Source organism: Mangifera indica, chromosome 9 (genome assembly GCF_011075055.1).
Source record: "Mangifera indica cultivar Alphonso chromosome 9, CATAS_Mindica_2.1, whole genome shotgun sequence".
Taxonomy (NCBI): domain Eukaryota; kingdom Viridiplantae; phylum Streptophyta; class Magnoliopsida; order Sapindales; family Anacardiaceae; genus Mangifera; species Mangifera indica.
The window spans coordinates 17,219,261-17,237,828 of NC_058145.1; the positions used below are offsets into that span (position 1 = coordinate 17,219,261).

At 35.0% G+C, this 18,568-nt stretch overlaps 4 protein-coding genes across 7 annotated transcripts; 1 reads left to right on the forward strand and 3 right to left on the reverse strand.

Annotated features, from left to right (window-relative positions):
- Positions 1 to 1,937: 1,937 nt before the first annotated feature.
- LOC123226354 lies at positions 1,938 to 11,949 on the reverse strand. The gene is made up of 17 exons (XM_044650856.1): positions 11,784 to 11,949; positions 10,945 to 11,024; positions 10,322 to 10,778; positions 9,858 to 10,017; positions 9,497 to 9,774; positions 9,118 to 9,407; positions 7,579 to 7,667; positions 7,454 to 7,510; positions 6,888 to 6,975; positions 5,123 to 5,458; positions 4,917 to 5,039; positions 3,607 to 3,744; positions 3,403 to 3,501; positions 3,015 to 3,318; positions 2,695 to 2,918; positions 2,257 to 2,343; positions 1,938 to 2,163 (listed from the first exon to the last, which is right to left on the reverse strand). Exons 1-17 carry the CDS (start codon positions 11,884 to 11,886, stop codon positions 2,128 to 2,130), a joined length of 2,949 nt encoding a protein of 982 aa, XP_044506791.1. The 5' UTR covers positions 11,887 to 11,949; the 3' UTR covers positions 1,938 to 2,127.
- Positions 7,243 to 7,923, reverse strand: LOC123225925. The gene is made up of 3 exons (XM_044650285.1): positions 7,764 to 7,923; positions 7,579 to 7,667; positions 7,243 to 7,510 (listed from the first exon to the last, which is right to left on the reverse strand). The coding sequence occupies exons 1-3, from the start codon at positions 7,785 to 7,787 to the stop codon at positions 7,363 to 7,365; spliced, it is 261 nt and encodes an 86-aa protein (XP_044506220.1). The 5' UTR covers positions 7,788 to 7,923; the 3' UTR covers positions 7,243 to 7,362.
- Positions 11,950 to 13,053: 1,104 nt separating the features above from the next.
- Positions 13,054 to 17,710, forward strand: LOC123225924 (solute carrier family 25 member 44-like). Of its 4 annotated transcripts, none has more exons than XR_006504221.1 (7): positions 13,054 to 13,423; positions 14,510 to 14,891; positions 15,424 to 15,620; positions 16,183 to 16,327; positions 16,410 to 16,624; positions 17,211 to 17,421; positions 17,521 to 17,710. XR_006504221.1 is itself a non-coding variant. In XM_044650283.1 (6 exons), exons 1-5 carry the CDS (start codon positions 13,365 to 13,367, stop codon positions 16,599 to 16,601), a joined length of 975 nt encoding a protein of 324 aa, XP_044506218.1. In that variant the 5' UTR covers positions 13,054 to 13,364; the 3' UTR covers positions 16,602 to 16,624; positions 17,211 to 17,710. The 4 variants fall into 4 exon arrangements, 2 of the variants coding, with proteins under 2 accessions (XP_044506218.1, XP_044506219.1); XR_006504222.1 differs by having other exon boundaries at positions 13,063 to 13,423; positions 16,410 to 16,563; XM_044650283.1 differs by having other exon boundaries at positions 17,211 to 17,710.
- Positions 17,711 to 18,147: 437 nt separating this feature from the next.
- Positions 18,148 to 18,483, reverse strand: LOC123226355 (protein RALF-like 27). The gene has a single exon (XM_044650857.1). It carries the CDS (start codon positions 18,481 to 18,483, stop codon positions 18,148 to 18,150), a length of 336 nt encoding a protein of 111 aa, XP_044506792.1.
- Positions 18,484 to 18,568: the final 85 nt, after the last annotated feature.

The following is an 18,568-nucleotide window of genomic DNA, read 5'->3' on the forward strand; positions in this document are numbered from 1 at the left end:
TCCAAAGAAGAAATCAAAGAACAAGTATAGGGTAGACAGGAAGAAGAATATAATTAATTAGAGTGGCATGTTACTTGTTGGTGTTGAAGCTTGTGCCAACGAGCTAGATCAATCCTGAATTTGAACAGCTTTTAAAAGTTAATTTAAATGATAAAAAGAGAAAATTTTATGTATAAAAAAATATAAATTTAAATATTTTTTTTAATGATATATTAAAATTAAATTATTAATTTATTTAATTCTGGTTTAATAAAAAGAAATCTTATCAATGATACCTATTGCTTATGGCTATGGTTATGTGGTTTGAAAGTACGTATACAGAAAGATTCTTAATAGCTTTATAAGAGGGCTCCACCGCACAAGGAAGAAGAAGAGTCCCACCCCATGTGTGTTAGAAAGGTCCCCATGGCAATTTACTTTGATGTATGAGTGCTTATCTTTCGTATTGGTTTTTCTTATTTGAGTAATATTATGTATACCTAGTGTTATCATATAATTAGATATTATAAATTCATTCGAATCAATAAATAGTATTACTAGAGATCATCAATCGTGTGAACAATATTATCAAAAAAATAATAAATGTTATCGAAAAAATGAATAGTATTACCGAATAAACAAATGGGGCATTCTTGAATTGAAACTCTTAACACTTTTTCGAGAGCTAATCCCCTTTTACACCTTACTCTCTCTTGCCATCATCGTTTTCCCTTACTCCCCCTTTGCTTCCATTCGTATACCAAACAATTGACAACCACTGACACTTTTGTCACACCATGCATGCATCATTCTCGTTCTTTCATTTTCTTTTTCTTTCTTCATATACTAGAAAACGATATCCATGGGCACACGGGAGTGATAAATTAAGTGGTAAGAAAAAATCGAATATGTGTAAATGCTATAAACCAATAACGTGAACACCACATATATGGAAGCATGCAACTGATGAAGGTATATTAGGTTAATCATGTAGATCTGATGGATATATCTATATGATTATAAATATTTATAACATATAGTTTTTTATTTTAATCTCATTTTAAGATCTCTTTGCATGTGTTGGATGCCTCCTAACCTACTCACTCACATGCTCCACACCCATATTTATAGCTAATTACCTTTCTAATTCAATCTTTTAGGATAATTAAGCAAATAATTTGTCATGGGAAGAATAGTATATGATAAGAAAAGCACTTGGGAACAAAATCTAATCCAAAGTTAACTTTCGCCATTAAATTTAATCATCAGGGAAACGGCTTGATAATGGATGAATTTTTTGGTCAAATGTAGAAGGATGCAGGAAAAGGATTAATCTTGGACTTTTTGTTCATCTGTCACATGAATGTTGTAAGATCTTTCTAATGTTCAGATTTGGAGATCCTGTTGGTTTTTGACTTCTAATTTTACCCATTTCCTGTTATCTTTTCATTAAAAAATAATTTACGGGCGGAGGGTTCCGGATTTGAAAAAACAGAAAGTCATCAATCTTTGAAATTAAAAAAACAAGAAGCCTTTAAAAACTGACAATTTCATAGTACTTATAATCCTGATTTATTTTGTTGCAAATCTTCTTCCTTCATAAACTTTATTTTATCTATTTTCATTGTAAAATTAATTAAAAAATGGTGATGTTTTTTAAAGGGTGTCAACAAACAAACTTCTTCAGAAAATAGAAGATTTGAACTCATTTATGGGCTTACTCAAGCCCATTATATTAACTAGTGGGCTGTTAGTGGGCTTTTAACTACTTAAATACAAAGCTTACCAGCCCAATATTTTTTTGGATAATTTCAGAAGATTCACCACCTCGTATAGAGTATTTATAGCATGTAGAGGTGGATTAGATCTTAATAGACTCGCTATTCAGCTCAAATAAGTCTGTCTCAAGATGAAAAAAAAATCAGCTCATCAAGCTAAAGATCCATGAACAAAAACTGTTCAATCAAATTCTTCTACATATGCACTTCATATATTTCTTCAAATCATAACATTTACATTCTTTCTGCACTTGATCTCATCAACATATTGATAAAAACCTTATCGTAAAAGGACGCTAATTTCTCTTTCAACACAATTTGAAACAATATGTTTACTAGAATCTGAATGTCCTTGATCCAGTTATGCTTTCTATGATGGAGTACATGCTCCTGAAGTTGAGCCCGGCTGCAAGAAGCAAAACAACAATACAAAAGCATAAGAAAATTCTACAAATTGGAGAATTTTTCTCAATTGGGGTAACAAAGTTTTAAAACTCACCATGCATGCATGGATATCATCACAACCACACAACAGTTTCCCATTTAGAGTATCAGTAGCCTGAAATGATCCTCCTCCTTCACTTCTCTGCACAGAATAATAAGTTTGTTTAATGAATATTGTAAAAATGTATGCATTCGCGGTTGGATATGGTGACCTGAATTCAAGAAAACACATTCTGATAAAAAAAACAGAAGTATGTATTACAATTCTACATATGATATTCAAGAGAGCAATCAATCTGTTGTATTCTCCTTGTAATTAAAACTCCAGAGTTTTCATGATTTTAGGTTTCCACCTAAATTTCCTATATTCTTTTACTCTTGCATTATTTGTGGTTAATTTTCTTTCATTATGAATTTTCTAGGTTTTCGCATATCATTCACATTCCCTGATGTCCTTTTTTCTTTTCAAACAAGTATTTGAGGATTTTGATACCTTGTAGTAATCAACTGCAACAAAATTAGCCCATCTGTTTGCAGCAGCACCATAACAAGTGTGAAGCATGTTAATAAGGTCTCCTGAGTTTGTAGCACAAGTGGTTTGCTTCACAGGAACACTCATGAAGTAATTTACCAATACCAAAGATTTGGTCGTGTCATTAAGTGGAAATGATTCCGCCCTGTTTGGACAGCTCCCAGCATTCATTCCACCATTTCCATCTGAAAATTACCAAATACACTTGTGTTAAAACTAGATTTTGAAAAAAAAAAAAAAAAGAAAGAAAATGTACTTGGTTCGGTTTGGTAGTTTCCTACACTGATTTTCAACCATGTAGCTCCACTGGTAAGCGATGCCTTCATTTTGTTCTTTTGATCTATTTGAAGTGAATACAAGCAGTCTCTGGTTGCTAGCAATCATGTCACTGACAAGAGGCCAATCTCCACCATTTTTGGGCATTTTCGATACTGGAAACCAGTATTTCATCAACCCAGCAGCGGTGAAGACATTTGTTAGTCCGTTTGGAGCTTGAACATAATCTTCCAGGATCAATGTCACGATTTCTCCAGGGTTGGCTGACATGAATGCTTCAATCTCATTCAATGTGTCTATGGCTGGTTCCTTTCAATGTTTTACCATAAAAAAGATGCTTAGGATAGGAGTTTAAACAATTAAAAAGAGTTGGGAAGCAATTAATTGACATACAAATGCAGTATAGTCATAGCATTTTCCTCCAAATGAGTGACACAACCAGACGTCTCCATTAAAATCATATGTGTCTAACATCAGGGCCCGAACTCCATTCTGCAGAGTATACATATGTTCAATTTGATATTAAGACTCAATTTCTTGTTAAGACAGAAGACAATATAGTGAAATTAAGAATAATCTGTCAAAGAGAAATCATACATTTAACTGTTGGGTGACATTATCTTCTTGATTTGTCACAGTGAGTCGAGGAACTCCAGTGTGAGATGGCTCTCCATCAATGGCATAAGAATTGTGGGTAGTCAAGAATGCATACTTATTGAGAGGTAGAGAATTATTCTATCAAAAACAGGAAGCATTTAGCGTAGCAAAATTCTTTAGTCAATCATATTTCATCAATTGATACATGAATAAAACAAATGTAGACAGCTTTAAAATGTGTTTTGTGAACAAGGAGTGTGTGAAATCAATAAAGGAAATAAACACAAGAAAGGAGGCAAGATATATTATAGTTCACCCAAAATATACCCACGTCCAACTAAGTCAATATTATTCAATATCTCCTCACCTTGAATATATTTGCTAATGCATTATTAAATCATTTATACAAGAGAATAATGTGTGTATATATTAGATTTTTTATCCCTATGAAAAACCTTATTAAGATTTTTATTCTTAAGATAAAACTTATGAGAATTTTCATTCTTATAAAAATCTTAAAACATTTCTTTATGAGTTAAACCCAAACCACTCATGAGCCTATAGGTATTGTGCCTTGCCACCTGCCTTCTCATCAAGAAGCAGGGCACCCATCCATTGACCAGACAATAGAACCCATGTGCGTCACATCTTATAGTTGAGGTGGTAGTCAATTCCAACATTTTGGAGTAATCCCACTAGGTTTCAAACACTGCTTTCTAAACAGGGAAAGATATGTTCTCTTTTTCTTTACAAAAAGCACTTCTAATTTGATTAGAAAGCACTTCTCACTAGCAACAAAATGACCCCTAACCACTCTTGTTTTCTCTTATCTTAATGATAATTTTACCTTGTTGTTTGGGTGATTAGCTCGATGACAACCTCGCCAACCACATAGCCTCCCACGTTTCACCAAAACATTACGAGTGAGTGAAGGATGTATGTGATTTGAATTGGCTTGGATCAAATTTATAGTTTCACTTGAATGAGTCGAATTAAAGTTAGAACTCCAACTGGGTAGTTCAGCTTGTTTGTTCATCCACTGACACAGTTTATCTCACCTGTGATTCTGTTCACCCACTTACTGTTCACATCAAGCTCACCGGCTCGAAGAAACTGAAACTTGAGCTGGGCACTATGCCTTCAATTCTGAGCTCAAGCCGGCTCGGTTGAAGCCCACCACTAGGTGAATTGCTGTTAGTTGTGAGATGTGAAACTACCTGGAAACTGCCCGTACCCCACCTCGTGTTTCGTACAATTCACATGGACTAATCTTCCCAAATTCAAGAGACAGAGTAAGAAATATATCATACCAGGAGTTTGAACGGGTTTGTCACGCTTGATCTCACACATCTTGAACCAGAAAATCCGAGCGCGCAAGCGAAGCAGTAGAGTCCAACCTCGCAATCTCCATCCGATGAGCAAGTATCCAGTAACTACATATTGAACCAAGCTGAATTATAAAGAAATAAAGGAACAATATTCTCTCTAAAGTTCAAGATAAAATGAAGGAACAAACCCGGCACTGTCCATTAGAGCAAGCTGCAGCAACAGTGAAAAATACCGAGATCAGAACGAAAAGCAAGTTCTGAGAAGAACCCATGTTGAAGAAGATTGCTAGGAGAATGAGAACAGACGCAGAGTGATTTGATATTATTGTATAGATGAATGTCGATAAATTTTCCCGTAGAAACAATGTGGGAATTCCCAGTATTGTCTGAGAAAACAACGGAAATAACACCCAACAATATAAAAAAGTCAACTTTCGTGAGAAACGGAGGAGAGATGCTGTTTTCGTACACAACAGAACTAGAGGTAACCAATTTGGACAGGAAGGTAATGGTAAATTGGTAATGAGGAAAGAATAATTTCATAATACTGGAACAGGATAAATGAATAAGATACTGTGAAATTTTTGATCTGTATGACTGTTGTCGGATAGTTGACTTTCGAACATTAAGTTAAATTACATAAAAACCAATACGGACCTCAATTTGAACCTTCATTTTTTGTTATAGAAAAAAGAGATGGAGTTACTATTAAACGTGTCAAACTGTGGATAAGAGAAAAGTTTTTAACAAAGTCAAAGGAAAAAAATTGCGAAAATAAAAGGTCGAAGGAAAAAGATAAATTGGTAGGTTCATTGAGGCACGCTAATAATAATGAATAAAGAGTTTAATTAGAATTTAATTAGCATATTCGGAATCATGATGAAACTTGCACTAATGTAATTAAAAATCAATTTAAGTATTAATTTTAGGTATAGATCCGATCTGAACCAATTTGATTTTAAAAATCGATTTGATTTAATTTAATTTGACTTAAATTTATTTAATTAAAATTTGAATAAAAAAATTTAACTTATTTTTTAATTTAATCAAACTCAAATTAAAGAGTATTCAATTTGAATCTAACTCGAATCAGTAATTTATATTGATAACTCAATTTAGCTCAAATTCATAGTTTGAATTCAGTAGTTCAAATTCGTGATTTTATTCAATTTGAATAAGAAATTTTTAATATTATTTAGGTAAAACGACATCATTTTATTAATGAATCACAAATTCAAGTAATGAATCTGAGTTATACATTTGAATTGTCAATTTAAACCATTCATTCAAATTAAATCGACTTATAAATTCGAATTATTGATTTAAACTTTAAAATCGAGTCAAACTTGAATTGAACCTAATTAAACTATTTTTTATCTAAACAGAACTAAAATCAAACTTAATTTTGATTCGATAAACTCTAATTAAATTTAAATTAAATTAAACTCAAATTAAAAAATATTTAAACTTAGAGTTGCTCCGAACCCACCCTTATTAGTTTAGATGTCTGTCAAGGCATGCATTAAACTGACGGGCTAGAATCATTAATCGAGTTGATCACCTAATTAGTTCCTATAAAAAAAAAAAAAAGATTTATTAATATTATTCAGGTCAATCCGAAAATAAAATTTAATTATCTCAAACTGATATCATCAACTTATCTTAATATGACGTGTTCATAGACTTTATCCTGGGAGGATTTGTCCCAACTCCCAAGGCAGGGTCAAAGTCTTTGTCCTAGTAGATACCCTGCGTAAGTATGCGTGTTTCGTTTCCAAGGGATAATTTGGAAAAACAGAGGTGGAATTTCTAGAAGAGAGTTTGAGTTTGCGATTGTTTTGTGTCATACCAGAGTTAGACTCATGGTTGTGAAAGCAGTCATCGAAACTTATCTTGTCGGTGTGATCAAAACAGTCTAGCATGCGTATTCAATGCTTTGCCTGACAATTTTACGATCGTCTCTTCTCGGATCCTACCGTTGACAGGGAACCGCACACCAGTTAACCTTGTGGAGATGTCCTTGATTGACCGAGATCGCATCCTGCAACAGTTTGAAGCAAAATGTCTAACAGTCGAGGAACTGGATGAAGTAGATGATATCCTAGGCCTAATATCCTTACTCTGAGGGCAACGAAATGGCTGAATTTATGTAAATTTTAGTGAATTCTTGTGTTGTGTCTTATAAATCCTATATCAGAAGCATATATTTTCCAATTATGGATCGAAATCTCATTGTTTGCACTTGAGATTATCACATAATCACGAGGTAAATTGTGAACAGTTACAAATTTGTTTTACAGAGCAGGAGTGCAAAAAATTGCGGAACTTTACTATAATCTTTGGAACCATACAACAAAGATTTCTGAAACAGATGACATTATTTTGTAGTTACAAGAATTGAAAAGAGAAAACAACTTTAAAGACATATTCATTTATCTTCGGAGAAGAAGTGATTAATAGAAGGCATAATTTCAGGAGGGCGAGTTCTGAGGAACTTTCGCAGGCCATGCTCTGCATACTTTTCTCCTTCCTCATGGTTCTCAAGCACTCCCATACTGCGATGAGCCTTGTTTATTCTGCAAAACCACAAAAAGGGTCAATCCAATTTCGGCTTAAAACTGATTCGCAGATTGATTTAACTTACTTGACATCAGGATTCAGGAACACGTTCCTTGTAAGCTGAAAGATGACCATGCTTGTCACAAATGTCATGGCGCCCAAGAGAGGATAAACCTGATACAATTCAATTATCACCAAATTAACATTCTAATTACAACTTAATATCACATAAACTTTGATTAGACTAAGTGGGTTAACTGTTAAGCTTACCTCTGGCTTCATCCAACGTCCCATGGAAAAGTTTTCTTGTCTTTTGATGATCAGACTTTATAATCTAAACTTTCTCTATACGATATATGACCATTATTGGGTGTATATATATATTATACGTACATGGGAGACCAAGGTTTTTTCAGTGGGCTGCTTGGAAAATTAAACATTTGACTTGAGCTCAAAACCAGGGGCCTGACGCCCCAGGCCCCTTGTTTCTTTCGACCTGGTGACTTTTCAAAAGAACCAAACTAAGTAATTGGTGGCAGGCTTTAGCTTTATCTTTATTAGATTGTTTTAAGAGGAATGTTTTATACCGAAGTGATATGTCAGACAACTGGGTATTATTTTATTAATGGCTTAAATTCTCGATTTCTTGGAACTCATCCAAGAGGGCAGGCAGTGACCTGAATTTGGCATTCGAAAGTCAGAAGTATTTCTAGAACTTGTGTTCAGTGTTCTTCCACGTGAATAGTTTTTTATCATTAAAAACCGAAACTGAACCGAAAATTAAAATAATTGTTTTCGTCGGTTTCGGCTCGATTTGTCGGTTTTCCGATTCTTTTGCAGCCCTGGCTCAAACTTCACGATGGACCGAAGGAACCTGATAATTGATCACTTTTATTTGCGGTATCTTGAGGCATAGTCGTACACACTTTTTTTTTAATATTTTGTACACAAGGCTTGAAACCCTTTATGAGATCACTCATTATAACAGCTCCAATTGATATCACATGAAATTGAGAAATTGTGAGAGAAAATTGCAGAGATATGGTTAATATGATGCTTGCTACGAGAAGAAGATCTAAGTCAATCAATTTTACCATACGTACATACATGTTATGTGGCTTTTGTCTTCAATCTTATACATACAGTTGGCAGCATACATAGAGTTCCCAGGAAGCTGAAACAAAGCTAACCTTCTTTACTTATGTAACTGAGATTTCATTTTGTCGAATGAAGATAATGCAGCAATGAAAAGTGAAAGTTGAGAAAATATGAACAACGGGATCGCATATGCATTAAATAGCTCTAGTTTGTACCATTTCCTCTCAACTGTGTTACAGATGGAATATACATCTATGGCGGAAATCCTACAAACTAGACGTTTAAGCACAAAACAAACATCTAGCACAACAAGAAGATGGTGCGGAATGGCTGTTAATCCATCTACCAATGCACAAATATACAGTTTTGGGACAAATAACAGCTCATTTCAATGCACTTGAATTGGTAGAACCATTGCACAAGCAGATGAATGTCTAACAGGGTTTTGCACGGAGGACCGGAGTCCAGCTGGTCAGCTAAAAGTTGTCAAATCCCCCGTTTTGTCAAGAGCAGGGAGGTGTTTTTATGAGTATCCATATAAAAATGCTAGGGTTGATAGTAAAGTAATCATTAAATTAATTGGGGACACAAACCGGAAAGAACTCGCGTTTGGCAACCATGGATAGGCATCAGGAGGTGGCATGACACAATTATCGCCATTGAAATAGATCCGTCTAGGAAATGCCCAACCCTTCTCGAAAGTAAATGTTGACAAATCCTTTCGGAAAAGTAGCTCTGATTGCACATTACCCATAGGACCTGCTTGCATGAGCAAATCATTGTAAAACTTAACTCCCCATAGCAGGGCCGTATCATCTGTTGAAAAGTGAAAAGAAAGTTATAATTATACCCTTTTTAAGTTGAAACAAACACGATAAATCACAAAAGACAACATTCAAGCTTACTTATAGCAGCATAAGGTGTTAATGACTTGTAGTTAAAGCTGAAGATTTGGGTCAGATTGTCAAAGTTGGGATGTTGGACAACTAAATTCCATTGACTATAGTTCATATTGTAATTGAAATTTGTAACTGTGACCTTGACTCTCCAATACTCCTTGTAGTTAAGCTTAACATGCCAATGCACTCTGATTGGACACATGTGACTTGTACATTGGACGAGAGGTGAATAGCTGTTCCTTCCCAAACTTGACACAACTGAAGCAAAGTGAGGCGTTTTAGGGCTGTAAATGAATGACAAGAATTTTAGAAAACAAAAAATAAACAATACATTTGTGTGCTATAGATGTTGGCTGAGTGAACTTACTCTATACAGCTCCCAGACTGAGAGTTACTATTTTGGCAGCCACAGGCACATGTTTGACAGGGCACTATTGTAGCATTGTAGAAGGATGAAAGTGAGACACAGCAAGTGGGAGTTTTTTGAGCCAAGAATTGCGAATATGTGCACGTAACATTCCATGTCACTGACAAGAAAGGATAACTTTACTAAAAGTTCCATACAGAGAGAAGTTATATGCGGGGAAAAGCATTTACGAAAAAGAAATTAAATACATAAGCATTCATGTAATGTTCCTGAAAATTTCTACTTCCCACATGGAATTACACACACAAGTACTAATTTTCTATCATTGATTGAACTGAAAGAACCTTTGTGCAAGAAAAAACAAAGTTACTGAAACAGGTTTCCATATAAATTCCGGTAGTTCAAACTAGAATGACAGTGAGAAACCCCAGCTATGTAATACAGTAAAGAAACTCAGTACTTACTCAGAGCTTGTGTAACTCTCCTTTTATCAGTGCTAACAAATCTGCTAGGTCTAACAATTTTTGCTGGACCACAGGTATAACCAGGCCCTGGTGCATTGAGAGTAAAGTTCTTAGGCACTCTGACTGTTCTATTGGAGGTTCCAGCAGAACCTACACTAAGCTGAAATGAGCTTGCTGCATTAGCTGGATCCTGAGCCCATGAGCTTATTACTCCACCTTTGCAGCAATTTGCAATTTGCAGATTGTAAGCTGTTCCTGGTAATAAATCAACTACTGTTGGATTCTTTTTACAGCAATGTGGAATGTTTCCTTTGAATTTTGAACAATCCCCTTGTTCCATTGTCTGGCCTCCCATCATGCTCCATATTACCTCCTTTTTTGCCCATGTCCACCCCAGTGACCACCCAGGTGTTTGAATGTGCCGGTATTGTTGGTAGTTATATATTGTAACAACAGCCTGTTCAATTCATCAAAAAGCAAATACAAAACTCAACCCATAAAAAAGAACAAAATAAATGCTTAACAGTAAATTTCGGGGGACCACGGAACCTTATAAACTCAAATTGATCTAAGTTAGAAACAAGGTTAAAGAAGGAGAAATTAACTGAATCTAGGATACTTACAACATAGCCATCTGGAGTCCAGGTCATGATATCCCACTTAATTGTGATGTTTCCAGTAGGGTCAAGTGCATCATAAGCTTCTGACAACAAAAACAAGCAGCAAAAGAAGGCTTTATTTATAGCTTAAGTGGCTGCAGCACAAAAAAGTAATTGAACTACTTCATAGAACCAAATTTCTCTAATTAATAAAATGTATAATCGCGCCCCAACCAGGTTCTATCATGAACCTGGAAACATCAATCTCTAATTTCTCCAGTTATAAGAGCTTAAACAGATTATCAACAGATTATATGAATAAACCAGCAAGAAGCATAAATTTGACAGCAAAATCACAAATCAAGCCCACAGAAAGGATACCCTTTAACTATTTGATTACCAAGTCCTGAACTAAACCTTGACAGAGAAAAAAAAAGGTTCAGTCTTTATTAATATCTTCATTTCCATAAAAAATAACAAGTGCAGCCCTCATTCACCTATCAGACACATATTTCTTCTCCAAACTACATTTTCCACAAATATTAAGCAAACTGACAGCTCAATCTGATTCATTTAAGAAATGTTTTAGATGAAAAGCTAAAGTTCAAAACTTTCCACCATAAACCACTGGCATAAGCCTTAAAAGAGGCCAGAGGACAATAAAGCTCCACCTTTCAGACGATTAAAGGAAAACCCATATCCTCATTCACCAAACACAACAACCATGCAAGGCAAAAAAGCCATTAAAATGAACCCAAAAAAGGGACCTTCAACTGAAACAAACCCAACATCACAAACAAGAAACAGATAGAGATCACAAATTTGGAAACTTTTCACAAACCAAAAAAAACACGGAAACTCACCAGTCGTTGTTAAGCTTCCACAAAACAGCAGATAAAGTAGCAAAATGAAGCAAGTAGTGACTTTAGCCAAAAATCTTGAACTTGTTATCAACAAAAACTCCATTTCTTCCTCTCCTGCTCGACCTGAAGACTTAAAGACTTTCAAAACGCACCCAGAGAAAGAAAGAAAGAAAAACATGTACCAAAACAAGGCAAGCGAGAAAACATACTGTAATGACAAGACTTGTGAAGACTTGGACAAAGTCAGTTTCAGGACTTAACTGGGCACTTGCTTTTAACGCCACTTGTTAAGCACAAAACTTTATATATTATAATAGCCAGAAAACAAAAGTGCTGTTGCTTTCTCTCTGAAAAACATAAAAATGCAAGTTAGGGAAGTATACATGGCAGTGGCTAGCTGCTAGTTTTGGGTTTTGTTTATTATATTAATAAAAATTGTAAAAAGTACAAACAAGGAAAGGCATTAAGGCGTGGCTTCGTTTGTAAGCAATCATATTCATAAAGGAAACTACAGCTGACACCAGATTCGTGACAGTTGGTCATCCTGTTATGTTGACGATTGAAATCATTATGACCAGTGAAACCTGTAACACAACTTTCTCGACACGGCCACAAGAAGAAATTTTGACCTGGGAGGTGGTGGCTGATGGTGGTTTGACTGTTCTTTTGTTTAAAGTGACAATCATGTCGTTTTAGAATATATGAAATAATGTTCCCACGGAAAAGTCTTGTCCGAGCAGTTTGTAACTCAAATCAGTTTTTAGCCGAATTTGAGTTTAGATTATTCAGGTTTGGCTCACGAGCTTAATGTTAGTTGTTCAGATTCGTGCTTAGAGCTTAATTTCGGGTTGGCAGAATCGCATTCCCACCTCGCCTGTTTATAGAAAATCTGTGTATCAATTTCTGTTCAATTCCACCAGCATTTATGCAAATTTTTTATGCCAAAAATGACACTTAAGGTTAGTAAATCATTTTTTACCATGTTTATTATTTTTTAATTTTGAAATTTAAATGTATTGAAGTAGATTTTGGACGTTGATTTAAAATATTTTAAAAATAGGTTAAATTTTTTACGTTTTAAATGAAATTTGTAAGAATTTTGTGTAAGAATAGGTGAAATTGATTGGTGATGAAATCAGATTCCAAAATTCGAAATTAATGATGATTGAATCATCAAATGTGATACATAGTTACCATGCGTGGTGAGAGGAGTTGAAGTTGGGGTGATTTTGCAGGTTTCAATCCTTGTTAGTCATGAGGGATCACGTGGTGGGGGTCTATGTGAGATTTCAGCGTATGCCGGGTGGTTTTGAACACCCACCACGCGGCCCCGGCGTGGTGGGGGTGTTTCGGAGATTTTCCACCACGCGCGTGGTGGAAAAGCCTCACACGCATATATACGCGGCGCACATGTATGAGTAAAGAAAATCGTTGTCCAGAAAATGTTTTCGCTCCAAATTACTTGGCAAATGAAAACCATATTGAGCCTTCAATCCTTCCAATCCTTCGTTTAGCATTTTCATTTTCAGTTTCTCAGAAAAAGATTCTATTTCTCATTTTCTGAGTTGGTTCGGGTTTTCAATGGAGACCTCTGATTCCCAAGTTCAGTCTTTTGGTCAGACCGAGATTAATTGGGACAAGTACGTTTTCCCAATCTTTTCTCTTCCGTTTTTTGGTTGACATAGTTGATGCCCATCAAGTTTTTTCTACTTTTTGATTCTTTCATATCTTTTTTGGGTTAATCTTTGGGTGAAATTATGGAGAAATAGGTCGATTAATTGTAGTTATGGAAGATAATAAATGTAAAAATATAGAGGAGTTTTGGCCCAGTTGCTGTTAGTTATTCGAGGAGGTTATTATGATGAAGATTTAAGCCAATGGGCACTTCAGTTGTAGAGATTTTTTTTTTTTTTTGGTCTATGTTCTGAGTACCGGAGATTTACTTTGTATGGTTTTTCTTCGAATAAAGAAAGACCGAACCTTGAAAGGTGAGGTGATTTCATGCTTCTTAAAGATTGTGGGTTCACGGGAATTTGAGTTGCTGAGCGGGTTGAAAGGATTTGGGACTGTAAATGAAAAAAAATTGAAAGAAGAAAGAAAGAAAAAGGAAAATGAAAAAGTGGGCTATTCATTCGTGACGGTATTGGTTTATTTTGTTTTGTAATCGTGTGCATTAGGTTAATTGGCATATAGAGCTCGTAAATTGATTTTGTATTCTGATAATGTTAGGGTGCTAGTTTGATTTTTGTATAACAGTAATCAGGCTTTTTATTAAATTAATACCAGTGAAGTTTGTTTACATTTTAGGTGAATGATCTTTATACAAATTTATTAAGTGAATGAGGCTTAAATATTGTCTTAAGATTTTTTTCTTTAAAGTTTAAACTGTGTTGATTTATTTTTTTATTTTTAAATGAGCAAGACTGAAGATTTAGCTATTTATATTTTCTTACTTTTTGCTTTGTTTGATTAAAAGCTTTTGTTATAGAGATGCTCAAAGTCTCTTTCTTTCTTTCCTTTTTTTTTTTTTGTTTTTATAAGTTCGAGGTTATTAAATTTATTTACGATTCCTTAAAGGGCAGTTCCATGATTGAAACACCCCTTGCTTTTCTGTACCTGTAGTGAACATTTTATCAACTCCCATGCCCCTAATTACTTTTCCCAAATTTTACTATGATTTTTAAAGAGTTAAGTTTCTATGCTTATAACCCAACTCATTTTTGCAGGCTTGATAAAACAAAATTTTATGTTGTTGGAGCTGGCCTCTTTACAGGGATTACAGTGGCTCTATATCCAGTCTCTGTGGTAAAAACCAGGCTTCAGGTCGCTTCAAAGGATACCACCGAGAGAAATGTATTTACGGTTATTAGAGGGATACTGAAGGCAGATGGGATTCCTGGTCTATACAGAGGTTTTGGTACAGTCATCACTGGTCTCATTCCTGCTAGGGTAATATATCTGACCACTTTAGAGACAACAAAGGTAACAGCTTTCAAGATGGTAGAACCGTTTAAATTCTCTGAAGCTACACAAGCAGCCATAGCAAATGGAATTGCTGGCATTACAGGATCACTTGTTGCTCAGTCTGTTGTTGTTCCAGTTGATCTGGTATGTAGTTAGTCCTTTCCATTGGGCAACAATTTTCATGACCTTCCCCCTTTCTGGTTGCAATTTATAGACTACATAGCTCAGATACTTCTAGAAGAGAACTGTCCTGTTCATCAATACCTTTGCTCTTTGGATACTATGTAGCGGTTAATTAAAAAAAATAAATACAAGAATTTAATATAATTTAATTTCTTTGTTTATTTTGGCAAGTATTCAATACTTCTCAGATTCATCAAGAACTTATTAAATATACTTTGAATGTTAGAATAAATCTGTTTTGAGTATTAACTAGGAACGGAATTGTAAGTTGAAGCAGAGGAAGCATAGATTCTGTGTAATTTGAGACTAGTCTCTTGTAGGATGAAGCCATAATAATTCACAACTGTGATTGAAATATATTTTATCGTAAATTTACTATAATTGGATAAACCATGCATGATAGATTAGTGCATCGCCTTTGGATTATGTCATGCAATCTAAGAATTGCCTTCTCTAAAGCTGCTAAATTTTTTCCTTCAAAATATTTTTTAAGGTTAGCCAAAAGTTGATGGTTCAAGGATACTCAGGCCATGCAAAGTATAGTGGTGGTGTGGATGTTGCTCGTAAGGTTATAAAGTCTGACGGCATTCGAGGATTATACAGAGGGTTTGGCCTATCCATTATGACTTATGGCCCATCAAATGCTGTATGGTGGGCAAGTTATGGTTCGAGCCAACGTGTCATCTGGAGGTAAAACATTGTGGTTTCATGTTCTCTATTAATATAAATATTTATAAAGAGGACCTAACCCTGCATCTGAGCCTTCTTTGGTCAGTTATAGTTTTATTATCCTCTATGACTTGACTCTGTGCGATTTCTGTTTAGAATCTGGATAGAAAATTTTGTTCTTTGGGTAATCTTGGATATTTCACTGGTAAAAATATATTGTCAGTTATAATAATGTCCAAATGTTCCATGCCCTCTGTGAATGGTTACTGGCAGCAGATTTGCTTTGCTCAAACCTGCACTTGATTCCAACTCTGAATTTCTAATGAATGATATTTGATAATATAAAGATCAAGAAGGAATAGGAGGTTAGAGAATCGTCACTGTTACAAGATTATAATAATTTTCGGGCTCTTTTTTCCCCCAATCAAGAGATTATTCAACAATCTTGTGGTCTAATTAGAATAGCTGTTTTCCAGGATTAATTTAATCATTGAACTTTTGTTCTACCATTTTAATCTTTTATCATGATATACTTAATTATGCAGTCAATTTTTATGAACTCATTGTTTGACTGTGTGTGCAGGCTCGTTGGCAATGATGCGGATTTTGAGAAAGCTCCACCCAGCCTGGGGGCATTGGTGTTGGTTCAAGCAACTGGAGGAGTTATTGCAGGTGCAGCAGCATCCTGTATCACAACGCCACTGGACACCATTAAGACTCGCTTACAGGTGTTCTTTAGAATGTTGAAGCAAACCATTATATTTAATATTTTATTTTATTTTGTGTTAATTATCTGCTTCTGCACTGTAGGTAATGGGCCATCACAAGAGACCATCCACAGTACATGTTGTGAAAACATTGATTGCAGAAGATGGTTGGCAAGGTTTATATCGAGGGCTAGGTCCAAGATTTTTCAGCATGTCAGCATGGGGAACTTCAATGATATTAGCCTATGAATATTTGAGTATGGACTTTTTCCTGCTGTACTTGCATTTATTGTGATAAGGAATGATAAAACAAAAAAGGTATAAAATGACTTTTGATACATGTTGAAATTTTAATGCTTGAACCCATTTGTAAATTTTAAAGGAATCAGAAGATAAACAAATATTTAAAAATAATCTTTATTTGTGGATTTTGATGCTTGAACCTGCAAGGTGGAAGACATAGTTGTTTCTTTGTTATTCATATTTTTATTTCTTTACATGGCCCATTAGCTTATAAGCTACAATAATGGTATCCCAGGGACAGGACCTAGATTTCTGGAGATTCATATTGTTGGAACCTGTGAGTACATTTGATTGCCATGTGCATGGTCTGATGTCTTGGGATTTTCATGTTTATGATCTTCTGAAACTCTTACTTTATAGTTGCATTGTAAAATCTCATAGAGTTGTTGCAACAAATTATTGGCTGCTAGAGTGTATCTTCCTGTTATGTCTTGGGCATTTATGTTTCCCTGATTTTTATATTTTGTCTCTAGTTTCTTTAACCTTGGTTGCTATTATATTTTTTTTCCGTTTTATGAAGTGCTATGCTCTTTGTTATGTGCTTGTGTCTCTAGCTATTTGTCAAAGCTGTGTCTAAGAATATTTCTGTCTACCTTTTCAGAGCGTCTGTGTGCAAAAGGAGAATAGATGGTGATCTAATGCTGCCCACAACAAGGGTGGAGATTTGGGCTCAGAGCTGGCTAAGGATCAACATTTTTTCCAGAAGGCTATCGTTGACATATGATCAAAAGTTTTACCTATTTTTAAGACCTTGAAATATATTGCTGTTCTTACTGCAATCATTATCATTAAATTTAGGAGCTAAAATGAAGGTTGTTAAAGTGGATTCACTGATTAATTCTTTTAAAAGCTTTAGTGGATCTGGTAAAGATTCTTTCTTTTACAAGATATTGTTGAATTTTCTTTTACAGGAATACACCGAAACCAACTAGAGGCTTAGCAAATGTATTCTCATAGGTCAAAGCAAGCAATTGTTTGTAAGACAATTTCATGATTGTTGTTGAGTTATCTTCTGTTTACCAGACAGTAAATTTGTAAATTTTCCATTCTGAAATTTGGAATGGCATATTAAACTCTTCATCTAGCAGAATTCTCTATTCATCCCTCTTTCACACATACGCAGCCACATCACTCAGACATGCAGTTTGCTAAAAGTAACATTCTGGAGAGGTTTGGTGATATAGTGCACTCTGGTTAAAAAAAGAGCAAACTTAATTACTTGTTAACTATTTTTGAACAATTATCTATATTTAAACCTCTGTTTAAGATGCAGGTTCATTATGCCCATTCATCAATTGACTTTTTGTTATTATCAGGATAGAATTTTGACATGGAGCTGCTTCTGATCTAACTTTGATTCCAAGGGAAACACCATTATAACAAAGACTGGAGAAAAAAAATTGCAAACAAACATCTACAATTACAGTGATCTGGATCTTCAATTTCCTGGAACTTGCACTCGTATTAATAATCTGCGAACTACAAAACACAGGATTAGTCTGTGGTTCATGAAAAACTTGATGGCCTTTTATGATCAACTAGCTGCCTGCACGCTTGCAACGATTGTAGTAAGTACAAGGGCGATTGTTCCCGCTGATGGGTTTAATACAGTTGCCATAAATTTTTGCATTACAGACTGCTGGCATTTCGAGACTGTCGAAAGTAATATGGTTCACCGCTGAGGCTGCTAGAAGCCTTCGACTCACTTCCGATTCCATCAAGAACTCTTCTTCTTCTTGTTCTTCACCAATTGCAACACCGAATGAGGTGGTGTTATTGTTGATGACGACTTCAAAAGCGATGGTTGCCCACAGGTTAGTGGTGATGAACAGAATCATCAGTGAGACTGCAAAAGGAAATCTGGAAGTTCCCATCACTTGAATGTGGATTTTGGAATGTGGAAGGGAGTTATGAATAAAAGGGGGGAAAGAACCTGAAACCAAGATGGATAATAAAGGA